At 40.1% G+C, this 27,909-nt stretch overlaps 1 protein-coding gene across 3 annotated transcripts in view; it reads right to left on the bottom strand.

Moving 5' to 3' along the window:
- The window catches only part of LOC144683564 (protein phosphatase 1 regulatory subunit 12A-like), a 301,353-nt gene that overhangs the window by 30,284 nt on the left and 243,160 nt on the right, over positions 1–27,909 (bottom strand). For 2 of the 3 annotated variants that reach the window (XM_078546708.1, XM_078546707.1), the window contains one exon: positions 2,900–2,916. In XM_078546708.1, coding sequence (XP_078402834.1) covers positions 2,900–2,916 — 17 coding nt within the window. Of the gene's footprint in view, positions 1–2,899; positions 2,917–17,288; positions 17,511–27,909 lie in introns of those variants that run through there. The other variant, XM_078546709.1, reaches the window with a different exon arrangement.

Consider the following 27,909-nt stretch of genomic DNA (forward strand, 5'->3'; position numbering starts at 1 on the left):
AGAGCTGAGTGACCCTGGCAGAACGCAAACTGAGTGTCAAAGAACAGTTATTGCTAAGCAACTGCCGCATGATGGTGCTGTTGATGGTCTCTTCCATCACTTATTGATGATTGAGAGTAGACTGATGGGGTGGTAAATGGCCTGGTTGGATTTGTCCTGCTTTTTGTGTACAAGACATACCTGGACAATTTTCTACATTATCGGGTAGATGCTAGTGTTATAACTGTACTGGAACAGTTTGGGTAGGGGTGCGGAAAGTTCTGGAGCACAAGTCTTCAGTACTATTGTCGGAAAATTGTCAAGGCCCATAGCCTTTTCAGTATCCAATGACTTCAGCCATTTCTTGATATCACGTGGAATTAATTGAATTGGCTGAAGACTGACATCTGTGATGCAGGAGACTGCCAGAGGACCAAGATAGATCATCCACTTGGCTCTTCTGGCTGAAGATTGCAAGTGCTTTAGCCTTACCTTTTGCACTGATGTGCTGGGCTCCCCCATCTTTGAGGATGGGGATATTTGTGAAATTTCCTCCTTCAGTTAGTTATTTAATTGTCCACCACCATTCACAACTGGATGTGGCAGGACTGCAGGGCATAGATCAGATCCGTTGGTTGTGGAATCGCTTAGCTCTGTCTATTGCTTGCTGCTTATGCTGTTTGGCATGCAAGTAGTCCTGTGTTCTAGCTTCACCATGTTGACACCTCATTTTTAGGTATGCCTGGTGCTGCTCCTGGCTTGCCCTTCTGCACTCTTCATTGAACCAGGGTTGATCCCCTGACTTGATGGTAATGGTCGAGTGGGGGATATGCTGGGCCAGGAGGTTACAGATTGTGGCTGAGTACAATTCTGCTGCTTCTGATGGTCCACAGCACCTCATGGTTGCCCAGTCATCAGTTCCTAGATCTGAACAAAATCTATCCCATTTAGCAGGGTGGCAGTGCCACACAACACAATGGAGGGCATCCTCAATGTGAAGATGGGACTTTGTCTCCACAAGGTCTGTATGGCAATCGCTCCTCCCGATACTGTCATGGACAGATACATCTGCAGCAGGCTGACTAGTGAGGATGAGGCCAAGTATATTTTCCCTTCTTGTCTGGTTCCCTCACCACCTGTCGCAGACCTAGTCTAGCAACTATGTCCTTTAGGGCTCGGCCAGCTCAGTGTGTAGTGGTGCTACTGAACCAGTCTTGATGATGGACATTGAAGTTGCTCACCCAGAGAACATTCTGTGCCCTTGCAAACCTCAATGCTTCCTCCAAGTAATGCTCAACATGGAGGAGCACAGATTTATCAGCTGGGCGCAGGTGGGGGTGGGGGGAGAGAGAGAGAGAGCGGGGGGCAGTGGTATGTGGTAATCAGCAGGAGGTTTCCATGCTCATGATTGACTTGATGCCATGAGACTTCAGGTTGCCCGAGTTGATGTTAAGGACTCCCAGGCCAACTCTCTCCCAACTGTATACCACTGTGCCGCCACCTCTACTGGGTCTGTCCTGCCGTTTGGACAGCACATACTCAGGGATGGTGAAGGTAGTGTCTGGGACATTATCTGTAATTTATGATTCTGTGAGGATGGCTATGTCAAGCTGCTGCTTCACTAGTCTGTGGGACAGCTCTCCCAATTTTGGCACAGTCTCCTAAATGTTAGTATGGAGGGCTTTGCAGGGTCGACAGGGCTGAGTTTGCCAATGTAACTTCTGGTGCCGAAGTCGATGCCAGGTAGTCCCCCCGGTTTTGTTCCTTATAGACTTTCTAGCAGTATGATACAACTGAGTGGCTTGCCAGACAATTTCAGAGCGCATTTAAAAGTCAACCACATTGCTGTGGGTCTGGAGTCACATGCAGGCCATACCGGGTAAGGACTGCAGATTTCCATCCCTAAAGGACATTAGTGAACCAGATGAGTTTTTACGCAATGGTTTCATGGTCATTATACTTTTATTTCCAGCTTTTTATTGAATTCAAATTCTAACATCTGCTGTGGTGGGATTTGAACCCAGGTCCCCAGAGCATCAACAGAACACATTCGAACCCGGGTCTTTAGAGCATTATCCTGGGTCTCTGCATTATTAGTCCAGTGACCATCAGCAGGGGATGGTGGCGTAGTGGTATTGTCACTGGACTAGTAATCCAGAGACCCAGGATAATGCTCTAAAGACCCGGGTTCGAATGTGTTCTGTTGATTTGGGGGGCGGGGGGGGGGGGGGGGGGGGGGGGGGGGGCGGAACAGGACATACCCAGCAGAGGTGGCGGCACAGTGGTATACATTCGGGACGGTGGTGCCCTGGGAGTCTTCAACATAGACTCTGGACGTCATGAAGTCTCATGGCATCAAGTCAAACATGGGTAATGTCTAAACCAGTTAATACATATACAACGAATGAGTCCATTATTTAAGGAACTCTTCTTGTGATAAAACAAATATTTATCAGATTTGTACAAACGTTTATACAAGCAAACAAATGCAGAATCACTGAGCCCAGAACTTGCACTGAATCCCAAACCATTTAATGTTAAGGCACTCCAAGCAATTTGCAGTGCATCTTAACATAAATTTATGTTAAGACGGACATACTGAAAGCAATAAATGAATATCTGGTTGAGTCTTATTTATTGGCATGAGGCCTGAATCTTGTTGAATATTTTGCTAACAGACCATATTGATAATCTTAAATGAACTATAAAGATGCTATGATCAATTGTAGCAACAAAATGCCATTTTTTTTTAAATATCAAAAATTAAGTCAAATCTGCCTCTAATTATGTAGATTACCAAAATATTATTGTTCATGGAACATGTATAAGAAAACAGCTGACACCTGAAAAAGAAGTACGCTAAACCATTTTCTGGCAATAGGTACAGTACTTGCGCAATACAATATGGCAAAGTTCTTACCTGCTGAGTCGATCATGCTGAAAAGTAAAAAAAAACAGGCATTTAGGATGTTGTTGAGCATTTATAGATAACTTATTGAGGAATCCAGACTCTAAATATTAGGGTGCAATTAAATGCACATTATATGTGAGAGAACAGTTTCAATCTAGGCTTACAAGCCATATTTCAAAAATGCATATATCTCACCCTGGAGGAAGGGCATCTTCTATTTACCTGTAGCTCAACTGAAATTTTCCCTGTTGGATCTTTTGGCCAAAAGGGAACTGCCTAGACGATGTGCCTGATGGATCAACGTTTAGAAGGTTGCCAGTTAGCTTTGCCTCCTGGAAAAGTTTTGGGAATAGAGTCCCAGCAAGAACCTAATTTTACATTTTTTGACGTGGACTCAGAGGCATGGTAATGTCAGCTCATCATTTGCAGCCAGCCTGCCAAAATAAGGACGAAACATAGCAGCTCTCCACAGGGCTACTTCTGTATCATATCAACACAAAGTACATTCTCTCAGCTGGGAGATCGAAACATGAAGCTAGAGCCAACTTTAAGCAACATGTGTCTTCTTTCCTCCTTCCTCAGCAGCGATAAAGTTCATGTCAGTTTCAGTTGTTTGCCAAATTCTGATCATGATTTAGCTTCCAAGTTAACTTTTTGCTAATTTGAGTAAAAGTTCTAAATTTCTTCACTGGCTCATCAAATAACTAAGCTGGATAGACCATGTCAGAGCCAAATTGAAATTTCAGCAAGGTTAGTATAATTGGCCTTCTTGGCCTAGAGGGGAAAAGGAGCGAGATACCCATTCAATCACCATCATACAAATCCTACTGAAAATATATGTGCTATGTATAAAAATATAGCAGGCTCAGTAATGATGCTCTCTGCAGTCAAAGTTCTCATATGAATAATGGTTACATTGAATGGCACCTCAAAGATCATCAAGATAAAATTTGACACCAAAGGAACTTGGTTATCTGGTAAAAGTATTCCCCAATCCATTCTGTTTTTATGCAAATATTATTTACCTCCATATATCCAGCCAGCAACCTATGCTTTGTAGCTATGTGACTGGCTAGCAGAAAGTCAATGTGTACCAAGATCAGGCATGCTGTTACAATGCTCTACACTATTATGGGGTCTTCCACTAAAATATCTGGCAATAAACTGATTATAGTCATAGCTACTCAAGGCAGAAAGCATTAAGTTTGAATTTGCTACTGATTACTCTAATGCAAAGTTAGTATTTACCACAAAAAGGTGACCAAAGGTCTAGTTCACTAAGATACAATCTAAGCAAAGTACTGCAGCAGGCTTTACATTTTCTGAATGTAAAAAAATGTATGCCAATATATCCATGCACAACCAGCAATTTCAGGAAATGTTGGAAATACTGAGGTCAGGCAGCATTTGTGGAGAGAAATACAAAGTTACCGTTTCAGGTGGATGAACTTTCATGAGAACTATCCTGATGAAAGATCATCCACCCGAAATGTTAACTGTTTCGCTCCAAAGATGCTGCCTGACTTGCTGAGTATGTCCAGCATTTTCTGTTTTATTTCTGAGTTCCAGCATTTGCAATACTTTGCTTTTGTAAAAAAATCAGGAAGCCAAGATGATTTAAACTAAAATTTCTAGCACTAAAAAATTATGTCATGTACTACAAAAGTGCTTCAAAGAAATTCATCATATGGTAAATTGTTTGAGATATTTGAAATACATGATATAATGATAAGTGCACGACAAGGGTACTATAAAGTCTGTAATGACTTCGAAAATATTTTAAGAGTCAAAAATGTTGTTCTCAAGAAATTAGTTTACCAAGGTTAACATAAGTAAGTAGTTAATTATTAAGTATTGGCATTCCAAACTGCTTTGCCCCTGATACAGCTATCATCCTGCTTAAATTATGTTAAAATGAAATATCTTATAAATTTTAAATGCAGATTACTTGCTCTGAGCATGTTTACTTTTGATGTGTGCTATTCTTCTCCATTGATATATGACTGCTGGAAAACATTAAATATTCCAAAGAACAATTATATTGGACTCAAAATGTTAATTCCGTTTCTCTCTTCACAGTTGCTGCTGGGCCGGCTGAGTTTTTTTCGCACTTCGTTTTTCTTTCAGATCTCCAGCATCTGCAGTATTTGTTTTTATTAAATATTCTCAACTATATAAGGCCAGTTATCTACAATTCAAGCTTTAATTAATTCTGTAGGCTGGTATTTCATCTGATACACACTCTGTAGAATATGTTTTACATAGTCTGTTTCAAACCCAAATTGGACAAGGCATTTCTGCAACAAGTTTCACATCAGTCATGAGTAAAGAAAAGCACCAAAGACAGTCTACAAGTTCTTGCATAAAGTTACAATCAGATGAATACTAGACATCTCCTGGCAGGAGATTGTGCTGATAAGGAAATACGCCAGTAAGCAGGTATCACCACCATGTTTGACCTTGAGTCAGCGGCGACTCTGTTGGCTGGATCATCTGAGCTGGCTGGATGACAACCGCAACCCCAAAGACATGCTCTATGGCAAGCTTGCTATGGGCATAAGACCAACAGGTCGCCCACGATTGCAATACAAGGGTGTCTGCAAGCGAGATTTCAAACTGACCAGGATCGGAGCTGATGCATGGGAAGTCCTTGCTGCTGACCAGAGTGCCTAGTAACAAGCAGTCAGGGTGTGGAAAAAGCAGAAGACAAAAGAAATGACCAGATGGCAGAAAAGAGCCCGCTGAAAGGAAAAATAAAATCAGTCCACCTTGGGCCAATGCTATTCATCTGTGCCAGCTGTGGAAGGGCCTGCCATTGACAAATCTACCTCCATAGACACAATAGACTATGTTCAATACGGAAGTGACATACACCCTGGGCGTAGTCCATTGTCTCCTGAGCTGGACGGATGCCAATAATATTAATAATCGTAACAATGGCTAGTTATTAGACATACTCTCATTTGTATGATTTTACAAACACTAATTCCATTTCCCAAAATTTGCTTCCAAAAATTGCTCCTCTAAGGAAATTACACCACAGATATAGAAATACATCACCACTTACAGTACAAGCACAATTCAAAACAGCATCAGATTACAACAAATTGGAAAGTTACAGCCTCTTTCTCCAATAGTATGTTGAAACAACCTGTATGTTTAAATGGATGCCTCAGTCTGAATGTTTGCTGCATCCAAGAAAATAAGTCTGAGATCTGGTGCAGGTGGTTAAAGGTGGCAGGGGTTGGTGGTTGGGTTAAGAATAACAGGAGAGAAGAGTAAGGAAACTCCAATACACAAATTCCAAAATGTGAGAGCTTACTGGTGTGCAGCATACCCAACAGTTTTAATACACAGTTTAAACAACAAAAAAACCAGGGTCCTCATATCAATTGTCACTACTTTCTCCTCATACCTCTTCCTTTAGTGGTCTTCGAAAAGCAGTTTACAAAGTACTTACACAGCGCAGAGACAGGACATTCAATCAAATAGATTCAATGTCAATGTTTATGCTTCACACAAGCCTCCTCCCACCCCTTTCCATCTAACCTCATCAGCATATCCTTCAATTCCTTTCTTACTCATGTGCTTATCTAGTTTCCTCTGGAATGCATCAATTTTAATACAGGAAGAGAAAGTGGATTCGTGGAAAGTAAAAACATCTGAAGTTCATATCCAGATAACAAGAAAAAGAACAAATGTGAAAAATAACATTTTGGCAAAAAGGGCAGGAAAACTTAATCTTTCTTCTGATTTGAACGCAAGAGGAAAAAAAATGCTGTTAAATGAAGGAAAATTCTGCATAGAACAACAATACTAAGCCTTAACCCATTTCTTCAATTAGTTAAAACTAGTTAAGCTCCAGGGAGGGAACAGTCATTTGCAATGATTTTTTAAAAACACAAAAATCAGTTCCAAATTCACCAACATTTCTAGAGCATTTCAGATATTTAAACATACCCGCTGCTGTTGATTTATTGCAATTTTTAATGCGAAAACACGATTCAGCATTGACTTTACTGTAATAGTAAACCAAACCATGCCAAAAGAACCATCATATTATTTACCCAGCAATTGACATTAAAGGAAGCTCCACATTTGAAGTTGCAATCTCATTGCATCAAAAATAGTCATTTGGTGGTAGTAGTAGTATTTTTTTCAGCAATGCATCAAAAATGCGAATGCACGTTTTATCAAACTTTCAGCACTATAGATGAAGGGAAGGGGTAAACAGCATTTGTAAATGTAACTACATCACTTATAGATACATACCTGGCTTCAGTACATTGGTTTTTTTTTAAAGACCAAAGCATTTAAACAGAAGAGGAGGAACATGCGCCAGAGAGGATCTACCTCAATCCTTCAGCAGATATGGCTGATCAATTATAAAAGCTAGACTGACTTGCAGGAAGTAATGTTAATTGTACACAGTTACACGAGGCAGAAATGGCGGCTCCACAGTGTAAGCAGATTATTATTGTTTTGACACCAATTTACTGAAAATTGCTGGTGCAGCCTTTGGCCATCTGAGGAAGTGAGTGTTTGAAGACTGCGACATCAGAACTGAAACCAACCATGCAGTCGTGGTCCCTACCTTACTGAACGGGGTTGAAACATGGGACAATGTATAGGAGGCACCTCAAAGCACTGGAGTCATACCATCAACTTTGCCTGTGGAACATCTTACATATTTAGTGGGAGGACAGACACACCAACATCAGTGTCCTCTCACAAATAGGCACCACAAGCATTGAGGCTATGATCATTCACCATCAGCTTCATTGGGTTGGTCATATAGTTTGGATGCCAAATGCCAGGCTCCCAAAGCAGGTCTTGTTCTCCCAGCTCAATCATTGCAGATGCACCAGAGGAGGACAGAAGAAGTGCTTTAAGGATGTGCAGAAAGCCAACATGAGGAAATGCAACATTGACATTAACTCCTGGGAGGCCATCACCCTGGACTGAACCAGATGGTGGGAGAGTCTGTGGGAAGGATCCCAACATTTTGGGACCCAACGATGGCAAATTGAAGAGGAAAAGTGAGAGCAGCAAAAAGAACATGTCATAATAACACGTAACCAGACATCCCACTTGACAACAAATGCCCTCCATGCTATAAAGTCTGCAGATTCTGAATCGGCCTCATCAGCCATCTTCAGACTCATGGAAGACAATCATCCTAGCCAGCAAGGGATAGCCAATAATAATATACAATGTGGAGATTCAAGACAAATGTGCAGCACAATAATAGATCAAAGATTTTAATGATAAATGCCAGTTCATCTAAACAGTTGAGTTTTTTTTAAAAACGGGGGTAAATTAATTCAGATTTAGAATATAAATCTATGCATACAAGCAACTTGCATGAAAGATGTAAAAAACTAGCAAAACTGATTTTCAACTCAACATAACCAAAGCATATTTGCTTAATATAGAAAAAGGCAACACAAAGATTTGGAAGAACATACAAATTGGAATAAAAGATAACTTAAAATTTTAATACAAAAGACTTCATGGTCTGGATCAACGTTTCATCTTTTATGAGTCAAATAGAAATTAAAAGTGCATTTTTATTCACCTTTGTTAAAAAAAAATGGCAATTACTAATCCAAGCTTACTGATTCATAATCTTCCCAAATATTCCAATGGTCAGGTCCAAGAACCTGAAGTGCTGCATCAACTTTCATGTTATCTTCAGAACCTGCTGGGATCTCAAACTTGTGTGTGATGGTGCTTTAATCCCTCCACCCCCCACCACTTCAATTTTTATACGCACAATGCTATTGATTGAAGTGGTCCTCACACTTTATGGGCCTGAATTTCCACGGAGTGGTAATCAGAGTCGGATTGCCACTCCACTCCTACTTTCTTACCATTTTTGTCGATTCTGTCTCGCCCGACCTTCCAAATCAGGCTGGGCGAGAACCGTGCAGGGAAGCGCGTTCCTGAAGCCTTCAGTCAGGCGCTGCTGCATTGGAGACGAGTCCCATGGGGGGTTGGGGGGGGGAAATCGGTGTGGGTCTGTAAGTAGTTGTGCAGCAGTTAGAAGTAGTTTTAATTCTAATTTTTTCTGGGTAACTATTGATGTAACACAGTCAGAACCATCTGAAGTTTGAGATTTAAATCGCATTTTCAGATGGTTCCCAGTGCAGGGCAATTGCCCAGGGGAAGTTTGTGCTTCTCAGGCAAGTGCCTTGCAGACCTTACCTGGGAACTTTCGTGGTGAGGGGTGTTCCCCAGCACATATTTGGGGTAACCCCAGTTACACGGCCCTGGAGCTTGAAAGTTATGGCCCATTGTCTTCACCGGACCTCTTTGTAATTGTTTTTATTCATTCATGGGATGTGGGCATTCCTGGCTAGGGAACCATTTATTGTCGGTCTCTAACTGCCCTTGAGAAGGTGGTGGTGAGCTGCCTTCTTGAACCGCTGCAGTCCACGTGGTGTGGGTACACACACAGTATCATTAGGGAGGGTATTCCAGGATTTTGACCCAGCGATAGTGAAGGAACGGTGATATATTTCCAAGTCAGGATGGTGACTGGCTTGGAGGGGAACTTCCAGGTGATGGTGTTCCAGTGTATCTGCTGCCCTTGTCCTTCTAGATGGTAATGGTCATGGGTTTGGAATGTGCTGTCTAAGGAGTCTTGTTGAGTTCCTGCAGTGTATCTTGTAGATGGTACACACAGCTGCCACTGTCACGGAATTATAATATTTTTCATAATATTATTGCAGTCTATTGTAAACTAGGTTTATAGAGGTGAGTATGGACGATTCTGTGTGATTTAATTGAATTGAAGTCAGCTAGACTGCAAGCTTGAAATTATCAAAACGAGTCAGGTGTAGAAATGCTAATGAATAAACATGGACAAAGTCTTAGCATATGAGGTGTGAAGAAAATTTGCATTTTTAAATGAGTGAAGTTGTTGTTTGTATTTCACAGGAATGGTAGGATGTTTACAACTGGTAAGATAAGCAAGACCAAGCAGTGTTTATCTTTACCAAAAGGAAAGAGGTCATATTGGCAACATGAAAGATTTTTATATTATGGGAAAAGTAAATTTGAAAAGACATATGAAACAATGTAATTTACAGATTAGAGAGAGAAACATATATAAAGAGGAATGAAAGGCTATGTTGGGGGGCCATGGAAGGTCTAATAGGAGTGTGTGAAACACTTGAAGAAGTCTGCTGCCATTTTTTGCAAAAGTCTGCTGTGTCCAGTAACTAAAATCGGAGAAAAGGTTTTGGAATTCCACTGTTGAGTGGGACCAGTGGGAACTTTATGGCTTGGTTTTATATTTGAAAAATATTTTGGACTGTTGCCTTAAAGGGGGTGTGTATTTGGGAGTCAGATTAATTAAGAATTTTAGGATTTGTTACAGTATTAAGTAACTGTAATCTTACGTATGTGCTTGAAATCTTTTCTTTTGTTAATAAATGTTATAATTTAATTTTTAAAATCTCTAAAAGGGTGTTGGTGGACTCGTTGCTTCTGAATTCAGTGCACAAATCTTCTTGCAATAAATACAAATTGCAAAACCATTGTGGTAGCGTGGCTAAGTTTCCCTTGTGGATTTGGTCTGCCTGACACACATCACCTGCCAGGTCATAACAGATGGACGGAGTGAATGTTTGAGGACAGGGTGCCAATCAAGCAGGCTGCTTTGTCCTAGATGGTGTCAAACTTCATGAGTGTTGTTGGAGCAGCACTCATCCAGGCAAGTGGGGAATATTCCATCACACTCCTGACCTGTGCCATGTAGATGGTGGACAGGCTTTGGGGAGTCAGGAGGTGAGTTACTCACCTCAGGATTCCTAGCCTCTGACCTGCTCTTGTTGCCACAGTATTTACATGGCTAGTCCAGTTCAGTTTCTGGTCAAAGCTAACCCCTAGGACGTTGATAGTGGGGAATTCAGCGATGGTAATGCCATTGACTGTCAAGGAGCGATGGTTAGATTTTCTCTTGTTGGATATGGCCATTGCCTGGCACTTGTGTGACATCAATGTTACTTGCCAGTTGTCAGCCCAAGCCTAGATATCGTCCAGGTCTTGCTGCATTTAGACATAGACTGCTTCAGTATCTGAGTCGCCGTGAATGGTGCTGATCATTGTGCAATCATCAGCGAACATCCTTATGATGGAAGGAAAATCATTGATGAAGCAGCTGGAATTATGTAAATTACATTTCAGATACTGAAATATGGATAAGTCTTTCTTGCTCAAGAGAAACACCCAGACAGCAGACAGGATATTTCAGAAACATATCAAATGTGAAGTATTTGATATTTCAGATGGAAATACTGGAAAACATCAAAGACAATTTTCACTTTAAAAATGTGTACTACTAATTAGTTATAATAAACACTGCAGTCTTGAAGCTAAATATGAAAGACATTTTGTGGGATCAATAATATTCCTATGTTTACACTGATTGTGTTTGTCATTCTAATATTCCATGTTGCAAGTCGACTAACTGCAATCTGAAAACAATACCCTTGAAGTATTTGGCCTTGTGGAGTGAATAAAAATTATCCTTACAATAACTGGTGTCTTTTGAATCCTTAGTCAGCAGCTTGTAGCATGCTTGCCTTGCAGTCAGAAGTTCTGAGTTGAAGCTCCACTCCTGGATTGGGGTATATAATCTAGGCTAACATTTCAGTATGATGCTGAGGAACTGCTACAGTGTCAGAGATCCTGCCTTTCCACACAAAATCTTAAACTGAGGCCCTGCCTGATTGTTCAGCTGGACCGAAAAGATCTCGCGGTGTTATACAAAAAAGAGCAGGAGGTTTCTCCTGGTAACTGCTCAACATTGCTTCCTTAACAAACAAACAACAAATAATAACGTGGGATCTCACTATGTGCAAACTGGCTCCAGTGTTTACAGACATAAAATAAACGCCGATTATACTTCCAAGTCATTTTTTGGTTGCGACATATTTTGGGGCGTCCTGAGGCTACAAAGCACTTTTTAAATGGATGTGTTTTAAACTAATTTCTTCCAATCGGAGTTAATATTCAGGTGGTACTTGTATATTTACACAAGAGTTTTGAGTGTATTTCCCAACAGAACATGTATTTGCAGAAAATTCTCTCATTTATGACATTTTATTCACGGAGAACCTAATCCTAGTGGATTCTATATTCAGAAATTGTTTTTGGTGGAATTATAAAGAAGCATTATCCTTTTCTTCATTAACTTAGATCTGCAAGACTTTTTTTAATATCACAGTTAATTTCCACCGCACCTAATGTTCCCTGTGACAAGTGGAAAGTTTCTTTGGTAATTAAAGCTTTTACAATTTTATCATAACCTCCCTATCCTGACTTCTCCCCCAACAAGTTAGCCTTTGCACCCACACCACTGTTAGTGACTGAAAGGGTAGGACAGTCTACTCAAAAGCCTCCATAAATAGTCTACTTGGCTGGACTATTTTAAGACAAGCTTCAAGTGATTCAGGAAAATACACTCCCCTGCTTGGAGGATCTTGTTCTCTGACACTTGACTGAGCCAAAAATGGATGCAACTTGTCCTCCAGAGTAGTCCTGGTTGCAAAGACCGATCAAAATAATAAGTCAGAGCCCTTTATTTTGGAGACCAACGTAATATCCTTACAACTTCTGTACAAATATACTGGATTGATAATGGCACAATTTTGATACCCTAAAACATGATGGCATTCTAATGCCAAAAGAGGGCAATATTGACCAGGTGATCTGGGCAGCCAAAGCAATTAAAACTCGTAGTTTCTTTATGCCTTTAAAATTAACATCTTTCAGCAGCCATCTTAAGAGCATATCTTTGTCCTTTGTATCAAATCGTGAGTGTTACAGAAGGAAATTAAACAAATAACTGAGTGAAAAAGGGCGCAGCCAATGGCCAGGATTTTCCTCTTGGCGATTTGGGGGCGGGGCCTGCTCGCCGACGGGAAAATGACGTGGGCTGACATCGGGAGGAACCCCCAACGTCATCCCGGTCCCTTTAAATATTTACCAAGGCGGGCGGACAGCGAAATCAGCTGTCCTCCCTCCGTCCTGTCAATGGTCAATTAAGGCCATTGACAGGCTAATTAACGTAATTAAACACCCTGCCCAGCCAACCTTAAGGCTGGTGGGCAGGCCAGGAGCCCCAGCGGGCTGCAGATTACTAATGAAACTTCATCCACTGGCAGGATGAAGTTTCATGTCCGTTTTTAAAAAATGTAATAAATTTTGTGTGTTTATTATTAACATGTCCCAGCTCGTGTAATATTTTCACATGAGGGGGACATGTTAATAACTTTAATATTTATCTATTTTCAGAGTTTACTCACCTCTTAGGAATCTCCCTGAGACAGGACTTTGCCTCAGGGAGCAGTGTGCTCTTTCGCGCGCATGCGCGAAAGAGCGCACTTTGACAGATGGGGATTCCCTCCACCCCCCCCGCACAGGAAGCACATAGCGCTTCCTGTCAGGCAGGCCACTGGGCGGGCCTTAATTGGCCTGCCCACTCAAAATGGCGGCAGGCCCTGTTTCGGCGGCGGGGTTCGGCTGCCCGCCTGCCGCCGAGCCGGTGAGGCCCGCCCGCCAGCCAATGGTTAAATTCTGCCCAATGTCTCCACAGATATCACCCTTAAAAGACAGATTTCTGTTGAGTCTTGGGAGTGGGCAAAATAAGGTACAATGACAACAACTTTTTCCACTACTGCTGGTCATGTCCAGTATAGCATGTCATATGAACTTTGTCAATTTTTTAAAAATTGGACACAAACAAGCTGTTAAGATGGTTGCCACAAATCATGTGACTTTTGGCATGTGGACTACAGACAATATCAAGTCTACAGTGAATACTTGAATACTAATTAAATAGGGACATAGGTGAGGATACCTCATAGACATTCATGGAACACACGCATCTCATTGTTTAAAGATGGGCCAACACCTAAAAACGATGGAGTTTCCAGACTGTCTGTTTCCATGCTTCACTTTGGACAAAAAGGAAAAATCAAAACTCAATGGCCACTATCAACTTTCCATTGTATCACAATGGCGTTCCCCATCCTAACTAGACTGGGTGGGCCTCAGAAGTGTGAACCTGTGGTCATGTGATCAAAGCTGGTTTCAGGGACTGCAGCCTTATTACCCCAGGACCCAGCAGATCCATCAGAATCATGTCATTGGCCAGTCTGAGAACCAGGCTCAATCTAGCTGCATGTCATCAAGCAGCGAGGGTATGTAACCGTGTTCCAGTAAAGTTCACCAGAGAACCAACCTCCTAGAAATTCAACTACAAGAAACCTCGCAACATGCTGTGAACCTTTCATTTTACAAGATACTCACTTCAACTTTAAATCATACAAGAAACCACAAGCCTGCCATGTGGGACACTGGAAATGATAACCCAGAGACTGAATTAACTGCAAACTGTAAAAGTGCACTATCTTTCTGTGTGTCTTTGTTTGCGTGAGATCGAGTTTGTGGTGTTGCATTAATTCAGGGTAAGTGTGTGAGAATAAATAACCTTTATTTTAAACTCATGAAAGCCTGCTGCTGAATTATTTAATTGGAATACACACTCCAAGGGCAAGAAAAGACACTACTTTCCATACAAAACACACCGATTATGTGCAGTGAGAGAACGCACACATTCTGTCCGTGACACACTATTTTTATAAATGAATATATTTATTGTAAATGGTCACTGAAGAAAATGTAATTCTAGAAATTATTTAAAAAAACCTTTCTATGGTGTCAGAGAATTATCAGTAGTTTTACTGGATACTTATGAAGCTCAAAAGTATACTTTAACAATACTGATTCAGCTAGTGACAGTTGGGTCTGCATTTGTTCTTTTGCACATTAGGAAACACGTCCCAGAAACAGTACAAAAATATTTTGTTACTCTCCTCTACTATTATTATAGCCCAGTATCAGCACATGAAAATATCCAATGAATAGAACATTTATCCATAATTTCTGAAGTTAAATCTCCTTTATGGTATATCTTACAAGAATACAGTATTTCTGAGTCATATAACAGAGCGCTTAATGCCTCACTTATGATTGCAGCATTCTGCAATTAAACTGAAGTGAACCTTTAGGTCAAAGCTGGTTATTTATTCTTAAATAAAAACTGCTACACGTTAATTTGATCATAATGTTTAAATGGTTTTATTTCTGACTACCTAGTCTGTACTTTACTGTTCCCTAAATAATAGCACTTAGAACCGTCAGATACTAATTATGACATTTGCCAAACTGACCACAGTGGAAAAACCAGCAGCACCAATGTCAGTAATTCTACATAAAATTCAAACCACATATAGCTTTTAAATGGAACTTGAATGTAAGTTTGGGATTGGCAGACTGCTGAGCATTAGTTTTGTGGTTTGATGACAAAATCTGAACCCCTGAAGTATACTGACTTTAATTAATCACACCTATCCATAGTTCTATACTTATAACCTTACTGAAATTAAAACTAGGAATTCTAACAATTGGGCTGTAAAAATTGTAGAAGGAGAGAAAGACAGGAGGGAATAGACAATAAGTGGAGGGGAGCAGGTGGGCAGGAGAAAAGTAGAAGCTGGCTTCAGGTTTGATTCTTGTTCAGTGTTCACAATTACTGCTAGCAATAGCTATCTGGTGCTACCTGCTGGGAGTGTACATTTACATACTGGATGGAAACAATACTGGGCCTAGCTATGATGCACCTTAAGGCAGTTGGTGGCCATGAAGGCCCTGCAGAAGCACTCTGAAGTCGGTGGTGGGGGGTGTTAAAGAGTTAAGGGGAGAAAACTGGGAGGAGGAGGGAGATTCTACCCACTGAACAAAGATTTTTCATAAGGGAAAATACTTAGCTACATTTAATGGCAGAATTTTGGAAATATGGTGTCATACCATGCATAAATAATATAATATATGCTCCAAGTTTTCTCTCTAGCGATCCATTTGACTTGAAGTTTTTTTGGCTAATAATCAGCATTGAATTATTTACCAGATGGGTGCTTTCAAATTGCCCAAAGTTTTGTATATGTTTAGTGTATACCACAACTCGAATACCAAAAATATTCTGTTCTCTAATTCATATATATTCACGAATGATGGCATTGTTTATCACTGAAATTATGCAATGGCTACCAAAGACAAATAAGAATTATGAATCAGGTAAAATGCATTAAAACATCCTGATGTTACAAATTTTGGGTCAAAATCCTGGAACTCCCTTCCTAACAGTACCGTGGATGTACTTACGCCTCATGGACTGCAGCAGTTCAAGGCAGCAGCTCAACACCACCTTCTCAAGGGTAATTAGGGATGGGGAATAAATGCTGGCCTAGCCAGCAACATCCACATCCCATGATGAATAAAAAGGAAATAAGTTACATTTTTCATGGAGATTCAAATCTTGCAAAAGTGTTTCTTCAAAACATACTTGACAACATGGCTGTACTGTCACTGCAATGATTTTCCTTTTGTTTGATCAAAATTTCTTTCAGACTTGTAGTTTATATTTCAAGCTGGGTTCCTCTAGCAAGTTTTCCCTGGGCCCCAAACTCTACTTTTCCTCTGCACATTAAACAGCAGTATATCTGCTCCACAGCAGCTGTTACTAATTATATACGACTTCCACAATAACCTCCCACAAATGGTTCCTGTATATGCTTAGACCACACAATCAGAATTGGCATTAAATGAAACTGGTTACGATTAGCTATTAAGAAAAATCTTTCATTATTTTCAATGGGATTGTTCATCTATTAGCCACCCTGCTGTACATTTAATATACAGATTTAGAACCATTACTGAGGTTAATCCCTCAGGCATACATATATGCCAGTGCCAATTACTGATAAAGAAAACATGAGCTCAACTTGTCAGAATGTAACAGTTAAATAGAGCCATACAAGTCGCACTTTAAAAATATTGGGCAGTATACAAAAAAAGTATGTTGACTATCATATTTACTACTCCCTATACGCTTATAAAAAAACAGTCCAATTGTCAAAATCAACAGTTCTAAGGAGGAAGAAAACACAGAAAAAAATCAGCAACATGTTTTTCTTGAATTTACTTCAGAATGAAATCTTTCTATAGTTTAATCTTTTCTAGAATACAAAAACACCACAACACTATTTACCCTAGCTCTCAAAATGTACATAAATAGAAGGCTGACTGCTTAACGTGTGTTTTTAAAATCAGGATTAAAAAAAAAAATTTGCAACCCACGGTTCCCATACATTATTTGTCGCATAGTTTATATGCCTCATATTACTATACCAGAGCACTGCAACAAAAGTCAGTGGTTTTCTTACTCGAAATGTCTTGCTGGTGGGTGAAGGTGAGCAAGGCGGTGTCTCTTGCTGTGCTTTCCTGCTCCTCGTTAGGTCCTTATTCCTAGAATATAGCGCTGACATAGTTACCCAAATCCAAGGTATTCACTTCTGACCAATGATGTATAAGGTTCACTTTTCTGAGTAAGTTTTTTCTAAGCTCACATACGTTGCCTTCAGAACAGGTTTGTCCTTATCCGCAGTTGAAATTGTAGAGATATGCTTTACAACAGTGCAGGCTGACAGGTAAAATGAAAATAGGACTGTTAGATGAATGTTGATCTTCAAACTGAGATTTGTTCTTCCTTAGTTGCATCAAGAGTTCAACATGTTTAAAAAAAAACAGATGAAGTCATCAAATAAAATCCCAAAGGACTGTCTTTCAAAATACTACAGCTGTAAGAAAGTGGTTTTTAAATTACCTGAACTGTGCCATAAGACAGCGAAATTGAGATAACCATCAATATACGATCTTTCATTTTGAGACTTTGTTCACATCAAGGGGGTGGAGCACCTCTTGATGATGTATGAATACAGCAAGTTTTGTTTTGTTCTTATTGCCTTAGCTGGGCTGTTTCATGTGCTGCTTTCTTCTGGCATTTCAAATTTTTTGACTTGAATAGGAATGCTGGAATTAAGCCAAAGGCACCATTCGCTTTCAGCTGGGAATTAAGTTTTTTCTCTGAGGAAGAAACGCCTTAAAAGTTCCCTTTCATACATATGGGTTCAACAGTTTTAACAAGGAAGTCATTACTTCAGAAGATAGAAGTTCTTACGTTTTAACATAGAATATCACAAACTTACTTTTGAAAAGATTTGCCCCTCAGTTTTCTTTAAACAAATCCCTCGAAGAAGCAAACTCCCTCGGTAAACAATTAACTATTTGTTTTCACTTAAGTGATGGACTGCAAACATTCTATTGTTTCCTGGTATAGATACTAGGCTATTAATGGAAACTAGTTACTTAACATATAAACTTGAGCTCCTCACTTTGGCTGCAAATGCATTTTTCAACATAATTTCGGTCTTGTTCTCATCAAAAGGAGACTAGTGGGTTTAGAAACAACCACATTGAAAAGCAGTGTGGGATTTTGCACAAGGATCTGAAATTCAGAACATTCTTTTGGCGGGCCATCTGATCTGATTTATAGTTAGGATAAACTGCCAACGACTATTAGGATTATTCAGTTTGAATGCTGTATATTCCATAGAAGCTGGGACTGCGAATGATCCTAAAATCATAACCCTTAAATATTCTCCCAAAAGGACATTTCCACCATAGTTAGCACTATCTATAGAAATCTCAGGAAAATAAATTAAATTTTAGATTAAATAAAATTGGTTTTGAATATGCAGAATACCAGGATTGAATGTTAAGTTAACTACACTAAGAGTAACTGATTTTAATCTTAAATTTTTTTTAAATGCGGTTACTTGTATTTTTAGTAGTAGTATATTTTTTCCAGAAGTGTAAACAATTGTGGACATCCTCAATCTTGAAAGTTACTATAAAATCACAAAATCAAACTTATATGAAGTTGAGATTTTTCTCAAAAGCTAATTCCGAACAGATCATTTCAAACAGGTTTGCTCACTTAAAAGTGGTCACTGTAACCAGAATGAAGAAATTAGGAGATCTGATACAATTGATAAACAAAGTTTACATAATCATTTCAGGACAGGAAAATAGAGGGAAACACTGGAATTCAGCTTGAAGAACAAGTAGTGCAGTCAAATTTGGAAAGAGCTCCAAGTTTATTTTAAGAAGTCAAACAAGTCTAATTTTTCGAAGAAAGGAAGCATAGCCATTGCTTCATCAAATCGTGGCATTTTCAAATATTTGCACCATTTGAATTATGCACTTATTTCATTCAGGCAACTTGTTTTTTAGATGCTTAATAACTTCAAAAATGATGTATCTGGATACCCCATGTTATTTCACTGTTTCCTATAGTAAGAGCCTTGTGTAAAGATAACCTGTTGAATTCAATCTTTTCCTTAAGAAAACTAAGTATTCATATGCTAACCTTCTGAAAAGATATTGCACATATCTGCTGTATGACTTAAAAAAGGATTAAATCCCATTCTAGCCATTGATTTCATAACAGTAATGGATAATGGTTTTCTACTGGCAAACGCAAATGGATGGATTTCCAAATACTGGTGGGATTCACAAGTCACATCAACTGAACAAGTCAAGGAAATGATCTTAAAATGAGTTCCCTTTTGACTGCCTTTCTCTTTGAATACTAAGGCATAGTGCTTGTACTGCAGTAATATATTGCTCTGCTTATTTCAGTGAACAATTTTGAATGAGAATATTTAGGGAAATAAAGTACATGCAGGAAAACTCAAACTTCCAAATCAAATCAGAAGAACTTAAAACTTAGAGTTTCGTATACAGGTGGCGGCAAGCAAAGTCGATAAAGCAGTCAGAAAAGCAAAAGGGGATCCATGGTTTTACAAATCGAGGAATGTAGTACAAAAGCAAGAAGCTGTAATAAATGGTTACAAATTCATGATTAGGCCTCCAATTCTTTGCACCACACTTTAGGAAAGACATTAAACCATTGAAGGCAGCGCTTTTTTTTGATGAATTAAATTTTATTAAATCTCAATACACAAAACTGAATGTACAAAAGTTCAGTTGATTCAAATTACAAACGTTCACAAATATTTATGCAGAAAAGTTAATCATTCTCAGCTTCTCAATCTATGAAGTGATATGTTCTTTAGAATTAACGCAAAGTGCATCATTTTCATTCTCATGGCAAGGAGTTTCTTTCAGCTTCATTAAGCCAGGGTCTCCAGTCTTTTCTATTTCCAGATCTGTCTCAGTATTATTACATTCCTTATATTGCTCACTAATTTCCTCAGAATCAGTATGTTTGCTAGGCTTATAAATGGGATCCACCACTGAATCATCATCGTCAGGTAGATCACCGGACAAAGATTCAACCCAGCCAAGTTCTTCTTCAGCTAGATCATCTCGTTTCCTTGTGCTTCCTTTGCCACATGGTTTGTTAAGTGATCTTCTTAGTTCGTCTGAAATTTCACCTTGGCCTAAACTGGTCACAAGGAAACCAAACATCTGAAGTCTGTAGGGAGCCATAGCAAACACAAACCAAGCTAATCCGCTTCGGCGTTTCTTCCCAGTGACCCAGTGTCTTCCTGTGAGCATATTCAAGTCAACTGGTTTCACTTCTTTCATGTGTGCAGAGAAAGTAGCCCAAGTCGATAACCTTCGAATCATATTAAACAGGTATTTTACGAGGCCCGAGTTGAGACATCCTGCTCTTGAAAGTAAGCAAAGGGACTTCTCTAGTCGCTGAACATTTCTCCTTAGAATCTTTGTATTCATCATTCCCAGAAACTAAATCTTCTTGCAAGGACATCACGTACAAACAAAACTGTGTACATATTAGGATCACAAATAATTAAGGCTAGCACAGGTTAACATGATTAAATGCAGGGAGCACGAGGAAGCTTGACCTAAATTGCTAAATAATGAGCATTGCGAGAACTGGGTCTAGCTAGGATGGAACATTCATTGTAACCTAGACAACGGGACCACAAAGTATGGCATTACCTCTTTGAATACAGGATGTGAGCAGCTTTTACAGCTTAGGTAATAGACAAGTAACTGTCATAATAAGCTAAATTTTGCTACAGGTGTTCAGAAGAATGGTTGAAGCGCGGTCTGCAGCTTTTCTAAGTAACTGTATACGTGCAGACCTTCTTGCAGTTTTTTTTTAGCATAAAAGTAAGTGATTGTTTGCTGTAGAATTAGAATTCTCACGACCTTGTTAGAAGAGAGCCTTCTCCATGTGCACTTGGATAAGGTGATCATTGTACTGTACAGAGGTCTCTGCTGAGTCCTTATACCACCACAAAAAGCAGAGGAAATTTACCAGAATGGTAACAGGGATGAGGGACTTAGTTTTGTGGAGACACTAAAGAAACAGCATTATTTTCCTTAGAGCATAGATGGACAAGGGGAGAGTTAATAGAGGTGTTCTAAGTTATGAGGGGTTTTAATAGAGTTGACAGGGCAATATTGTTTCCACTGGCAGGAGGATCAATAACCAGGGGACGCAGGTTTAAGTTAATTTGCAAAAAAAATCTGATGGGGAAATGAGAAGGAATGTCCTTATGCAACAAGTTATGATGATCTGAAATACACGGCTTGAAAGACGTTGGGAGCATATTCAGTAGTAATGCTTAAAAGGGAATGGGTAATATACTTGAAAAGGAAAAAATCTGCAGGGCTATGGGGAAACAGCAGGGGGGGGTGGTAATAATTGGATACCTCTTTAGCAAGCCATCAGACATGGACCAAATGGCCTCCTCCTGTGCTGTATGATTCTATAATTTATTGATCATCATAACTTTTTTAAACCAAAATTGTCTTACGAAGTGCCAGTCTCAGTTTCACCATAAGGAAGTTTTATTAGGTATACTGAAGACCTCCTAATGATATCTTACAGCACCCTGCAACAAAAAAACCTTCTGACAATTTTAGGATTAGTGCAGTGTGGCAAGTATGAAGCCTGTTGCACGTATTTTGTTTCAAATATATACATATTACAAAAGTCTTAGATGGGAGGCAGTAAAAAAATTTGATTTGAAATAAGGGTTAGAGCCCAAATTGGCCAGTGAGCTGTCAAATTTTGAACGAATTGTGTATCTGACTACAGAGTGCCAGCTGATCCAGCTTTATAGAATATATAGTATACACCCAAGAGATCACATGGGACAATTATTACCCAGTCTTTTGCGACTCCTTATTTGGAAATTTTAAACAAACAGGACTACTGATCTGCTCAACAATAATCAACTAGATTATTTTAGAAAGCCAGTGATCGAGAAATTTATTAAGGCCTGAAATCAGGCACAGAAGCAGATAGCAATACACAATTAACCCACGCCAGTTGCTTCTGATGCAGGTAGCACGTAAATTTAGTGTTGCTGGGTGCGAAATTGAGAGAGAATGGCGCCATTTAAAGCTAGCATGCACCTCTTAAAAGAGAGGTGTACTATGGCTGGATCAGGTATCAGCACTGGTTGTAGAAGAGAGCGAGAGCTAGAAAAACACTAAATAATGGTACAGCATGGCAGAAAACAGGCTCCAAGATTTTTAGACACTGTACTGGAGGCCTTGGTTGAGCAGGTGCACAACAAGAGAGATGTATATCATCTTTCTGCAGAGGTTCTGTCAGAAGGCAATGGGATCATATAGCTATGGCAGTCAAAGCAAGCAATGAAGCTCCAAGGACATGGATGCAGAGCTGCAAAATGTTCAATGACCTCACATGATGCTCAGGTCAGTAAATGCATCTTCTGCTGTCACGTCTCACTACCTGCCAAATTAGATTCACAATGTACGCAATGCACCATACTCCCATTATTTTCATACCAACAATCTATCATACTAACAATCTATCAATCACAACTCAAACTTAACACTCATTTGCATCTCCACATCTTCAATACTTTGTGCTGCTGTAAACCTCACATCTCTCAGCTCACACACACTACCAGCTATTTAACCATGAGCGCCACATCATCCAAACACAATAGCCCAGATTGTGTGGTCACAAAAGCGACAAATACTGAGAAGTTTGCCAATAATCAAGGCGGCAATGGTACTTGCACTTTCCGGGGAGCCCACTTACCCTCAAATGAAGATGTTGTAGTAGTGCACCTGAATGGGCTCTGGGGGAGACCACATTGATGGTTCTGCCAGATCCTGTCATTCGGGAACTTGGCCTGATTACCCACAACATACACTACTTTTTAACATTGAATTTTTTAGGCCTGCTCTTTGCAGGCACAGAGCCTGCTCAGGAGTGCATCCCTTTAAGCCAAGTATGTTAAAACACTTCTGCTCCTCTGGCTCCCTTTTCCCCACCCCTCCCCTGGACTCTCCAGTGCTGAGAGAATACTGCACTGCTGGAGGTGCTGTCTTTCAGATGAGACGTTAAAGCAAAGCCCCATCTGCCTGCTCGAGTGGATGTACAAGATCCCATGGCATTATTTCAAAGAAGAGAAGGGAAGCTAGCCCTGGTGCCCTGGTCAATATTTATCCCTCAATCAACATCACAAAAAAAAATCATCTGGTCATTATCACATTGCCATTTTTGGGAGTTTGCCATGTGCAGCTTGGCTGCCACGATTGCTATGTTGCAACAGTGATTGCTCTTTCAAAAGTATATCATTGGCTGTAAAGCACCTTAAGACATCCAATTGTTGTAAAAAGTACTATATAAATACACGTTCTTACTTAAACAATTTGCCTACTCTGCATGCTTCCAGCACATGATCACAGTTTCCACATTAATGGCCTATTCAAAATAGTGTCCAGCATGGTCCACACCAGAAGTGTGAGCATGCACTGTGGACAGCATTTTGGACCAAAAATGGCACTTAGCGCTGATAACCTGGACACCATACAACCAAATTTTGCTGCTAACAAATCCTTATATCCTCTTTTCCCTAATGAAGAACAATGAATAAACGTAGGAACTGATTTTAGACCCAAGATGGTTTGCCCACATGATCGCCAAATTCTTTCAAAAATAATTAATTGAACAACATGTGGGCCTACACTGTGATTGTGAACTATACTGATTCACTGGAATATGTGGCCAATTGGGTGGTCTTGCACATTTTAAAGATGGGATATTCACTTTGGTTGTGTGTGCAGTGCAAATATAAAGGCAGCTTCTTGAGCAAAGACTGAATACAGATGGTAAACAAGCTGTTGGCAAACTAGAGAAACTGACCTACCCTTGTTTGAATATTTATCTTTTATAGTGCTGATGCTCACTAAACATCTCCAGGAATCTGAACATTGCATAATTCTTTCTCAAGTGTTACTGTTTCTCTTGGAACTTGTGGATTTATTATATTTATTCAATATGCATAATTCAGAAAGCCTTTTTGCATTCTTAATCATGATAAAATCTATTGGTTCATTTTCTTTTACAGCACACTAGGTACTGTAAAATCTGGTTAACGGTTCCACTCCAATGACAGAAAAATATGAATCAGTTAATGATATAACGCTGGAAGGAACAACGTTCATTTATATAGTGCCTTTAATGAAGTTAAATTATCCCAAGGTACTTTGCAAGAGAGTTTTCAAACATAATTTGACAATATGCTGATGACCAAAAGCTTGGTCAATGAGGTAGGTTTTAAGGAGTGTCTCAAAGCAGGAAAGAGAAACAGAGAGATGGAGAGGTTTAGGGAGGGGCCTCCAGAAATTAGGTCCCAGACACCTGAAGATCCAGGGCATGGATGATGGAGCAATTAGAATCAAGGATGCCAAGGTGAAAATCGGAGGTGCACAGATACCTCGGAGGATTGTAGGGCTGGATGAGGTTACAGAAATAGTGAAGGTCAGGGGTACGGTGGGATTTGAAAACAAGGCTGAGAATTTTCAAGTTGACGTGTTGCTTAATTGGAGCCAATGTAGGTCAGTGAGTGTTGATGAATGAGAACAGGATTGGTGCAAATTAAACTTGAGAAGCAGGGTTTAGGGTGACCTCAAGTTTATGGAGAGTAGAAACTGGGAGGCTGGCCAGGAGTGTGTTGGAATGGATAAGGCTAGAGGTAACAAAGGCATGAATGAGCTGATGAGCTAAGACAGGGGCACAATTGCACGATGTTAGTGGTGGAAATAGGCGGTCTTAGTGATGGTGTGGATATGTGGTTGGAAACTCATCCCAAGGCTTAAATATGATAGAGGTTGCAAACTTTCTGGTTCGACCTCAGATTGTTGTCTGGAAGAGGGGCTTGTGGTGGGTACTGAAAACAATGGCTGAGTCTTCCCAATATTCAGCTGGGAGAAATTTCTGCTCATCCAGTATCAGATGTCAGGCTAAGTAATTTCAGGATAGTGGTGGGGTCAAGAGAGGTGGCGGTAAGTTAGATCTGGGTGTTCTCAGTGTACAAGTGGAAATTGACACACTGTTTAAGGATGAGGTTACAGAGGAGCAGAATGTAAATAAGAAATGAGGGGCCGAGGATATTTCCTTGGGTGCGGGTGAAGGAAACACCGCTGGCAAAGGTGCAGGAGCAGGAAGAGAAGTCTATCTGCAATCAAGTTTAATGTTTAGGTGGTTTAGATGTTGCTGCAAATGCTATTTAACTGCAAATAGAGGAGCTCAGAACAGCATTACCAATCAGCTTGTGCAAAAAAAAAATACTCTCGCAACCACTCTCATACTAATAGCTTTGATATGTAAATCTCAAACTACAAGCTGCTCTTTTGCAGTTAGAAAAAACTGCATTAAGGGAATCAAAATTTACATTCAAATAATTTGCCAAATTGTCAAACATAATAGTTGGCATAAGATTCTATATTACAGAATGTATTGTAGAGGAAAAGATGCATATAAGATACACTAACATTGTATCAGACTAACATTGACTCACTTATCGTTGTTACTTTATTAACAACTTTAAAGTGTAGTTCCAATATATCCATTTAACATTGCCAGTTTCACTTTAACGTTGTTTGCTACAGGCTTACTCTTCTGTAGCCTGCCTACTCAATGCATTTCCCACAGTGCTTCTACTCCAGCCCTCAGTCCCTCTTTTCCTCGCTACTGCCCTTGCTTCCCACCCTCTGTTCTTAATTTAGAACAGAGAGTCTGTTCCTGGCTCCCATTCTGAACTTGCACTAGAGTCATCTAATGGCAGAAGTCGGTTGGTGCAGGTAACCTTGGGCCTTCAGCTGCTACCTGCACCGGCAACTTGTGACATTAGATGAGCACGGTCAATCTAAAAGCACTGTGGGTGAATGTAATCTTTTAAAATATTGTATATTGTATTTCTGTGGCTATAAGAGCAGGTCAGAGGCTGAGAATTCTACAGAGAGTAATTCGCCTCAGGATTCACCAAAGCCTGTCCACCATCTATAAGGCACAAGTCAGGAGGGTGATGCGTTACTCTGCATTTGCCTGGATGAGTCCAGCTCCAACAACACTCCAACAAGAAGCTCGACATCATCCAGGACAAAGCAACCCACTTAACTGGCACCCCATCCACCACCTTCAACATCCACTCCTTCCACTACCAATGCACAGTGGCAGCAGTGTGTACCATTTACAAGGTGAACTGCAGCAACTCACCAAGGCTCCAACAGCACCTCTGAAACCAATAGCATCTACGACCTCAAAGGGCAAGCGCAGCAGATGCATGGGAACACTGCCATCTGCAAGTTCCCCTCCAAGCCACACGCCATCCTGACTTGGAGCTATACCGCTGTTTCTTCACTGTCACTGCGTCAATATCCTGGAACTTCTTTCCGTAACAGTACTGTGGGTGAGTACTCTCACATACATATTCTCACAGACAGATGAAAGTAATTTACTGTTACAGCTTATAATTATCTCAATATCTTTTGAGGCAGGCCTGTAGTTTCTTAGATGGTGATGCTTTACCAAGTTGAAGTGAACGTCTTGTAAGGTGAAGGATTCTCAGCAGGCCATGAGGTTTCTTGTAGTCGAATTTCTAGGAGGTTGGTTCTCACTTGAAGTTAGAACAGGTTGGGGAAAGTCCTGTCTGTTGGGATCTCTCACTTTCAAGGTATTGTTGTTAATTACCTTGGCTGCTTGTTGACTTGCAGCTAGTTTAATGGCTTTTAGTGGAACACTGTCTGTAAACAGCTTCTTGCTGATTTTAAAGGCAGACAAAAAAAGTAATTTTTGTAGATCATTTTTAAACCTTGTTCAAAGCCTTCACAGTCACCCTAAAGTGCGGAGCCCAGAATTGAACACGATACTCAGTTGTACTCCAGCTGCAATCTGATTAATGTTTTATATAGTTCTAGCATAACCTCCCCAATAAAGGTGCATGAAAACCTCTGTAATCTGTGCCTCTATTTATAAAGCTTGGGATCGCATATGCCTTTTTAGCTACTTTTTCAACCTGCCCTGCCACCTCCAATAATTTGTGCACATATACCTTCTTTCGAATTGTAATTTTTTATGTTGCCTCTCTTCATTTTCTTTCCAAATTGATTCACTTCTATCCTCCTCACAGTTCACAGCACATCCAAGTTTTGTCATTGGCAAATTTTGAAAATTGTGTTGAGGTCATTAATACCAAATCAAGAAAAGTAGCCGTTTTAATACTGACCCCAGTGGAGTCGTCCCACTGTATACCTTCCTCCAGTCTGAAAAACAACTGTTCAAAACTTCTCTGTTTCCTTTCACTCAGCCAAGTTCATATCCATGCCACCACTGTCCTTATTATTCCATGGATTTCAACTTGGCCGACAAGCCTATTATGTCGCACTTTATCAAACGCCTTTTGGAAGTCCACATACACGACATCAACCACACTGCCCTCATTAACCCCCTCTGTTATCTTACCAGAAAAGCTCAAAGAAATCAGCTAAACACAGGTTCACCTTTAACTATTCAGTGCTGGCTTTCCTTAATTAATTGACACTTGTCTAAGAGGCTGTTTGTTCCGCACTTTTGCTTCGAAAAAGCTTTCCAGCCAGTGAGGTTAAACTGATAGATCCTAGTTGCTGGGTCTATCCTTACAAACTTTTCAAAACAATGGTGCAATACTTGCAATTCTTCAATCCTCTGGCACCACTTCTGTAGACAAAGAGAACTAGAAGATTGCGGCCAGTATCTCCACGTTTACTTCCCACAGCATCCTCTGCTGTATCCCCTCCTGTCC

The sequence above is a fragment of the Cetorhinus maximus genome, chromosome 8 (genome assembly GCF_964194155.1).
Source record: "Cetorhinus maximus chromosome 8, sCetMax3.hap1.1, whole genome shotgun sequence".
Taxonomy (NCBI): domain Eukaryota; kingdom Metazoa; phylum Chordata; class Chondrichthyes; order Lamniformes; family Cetorhinidae; genus Cetorhinus; species Cetorhinus maximus.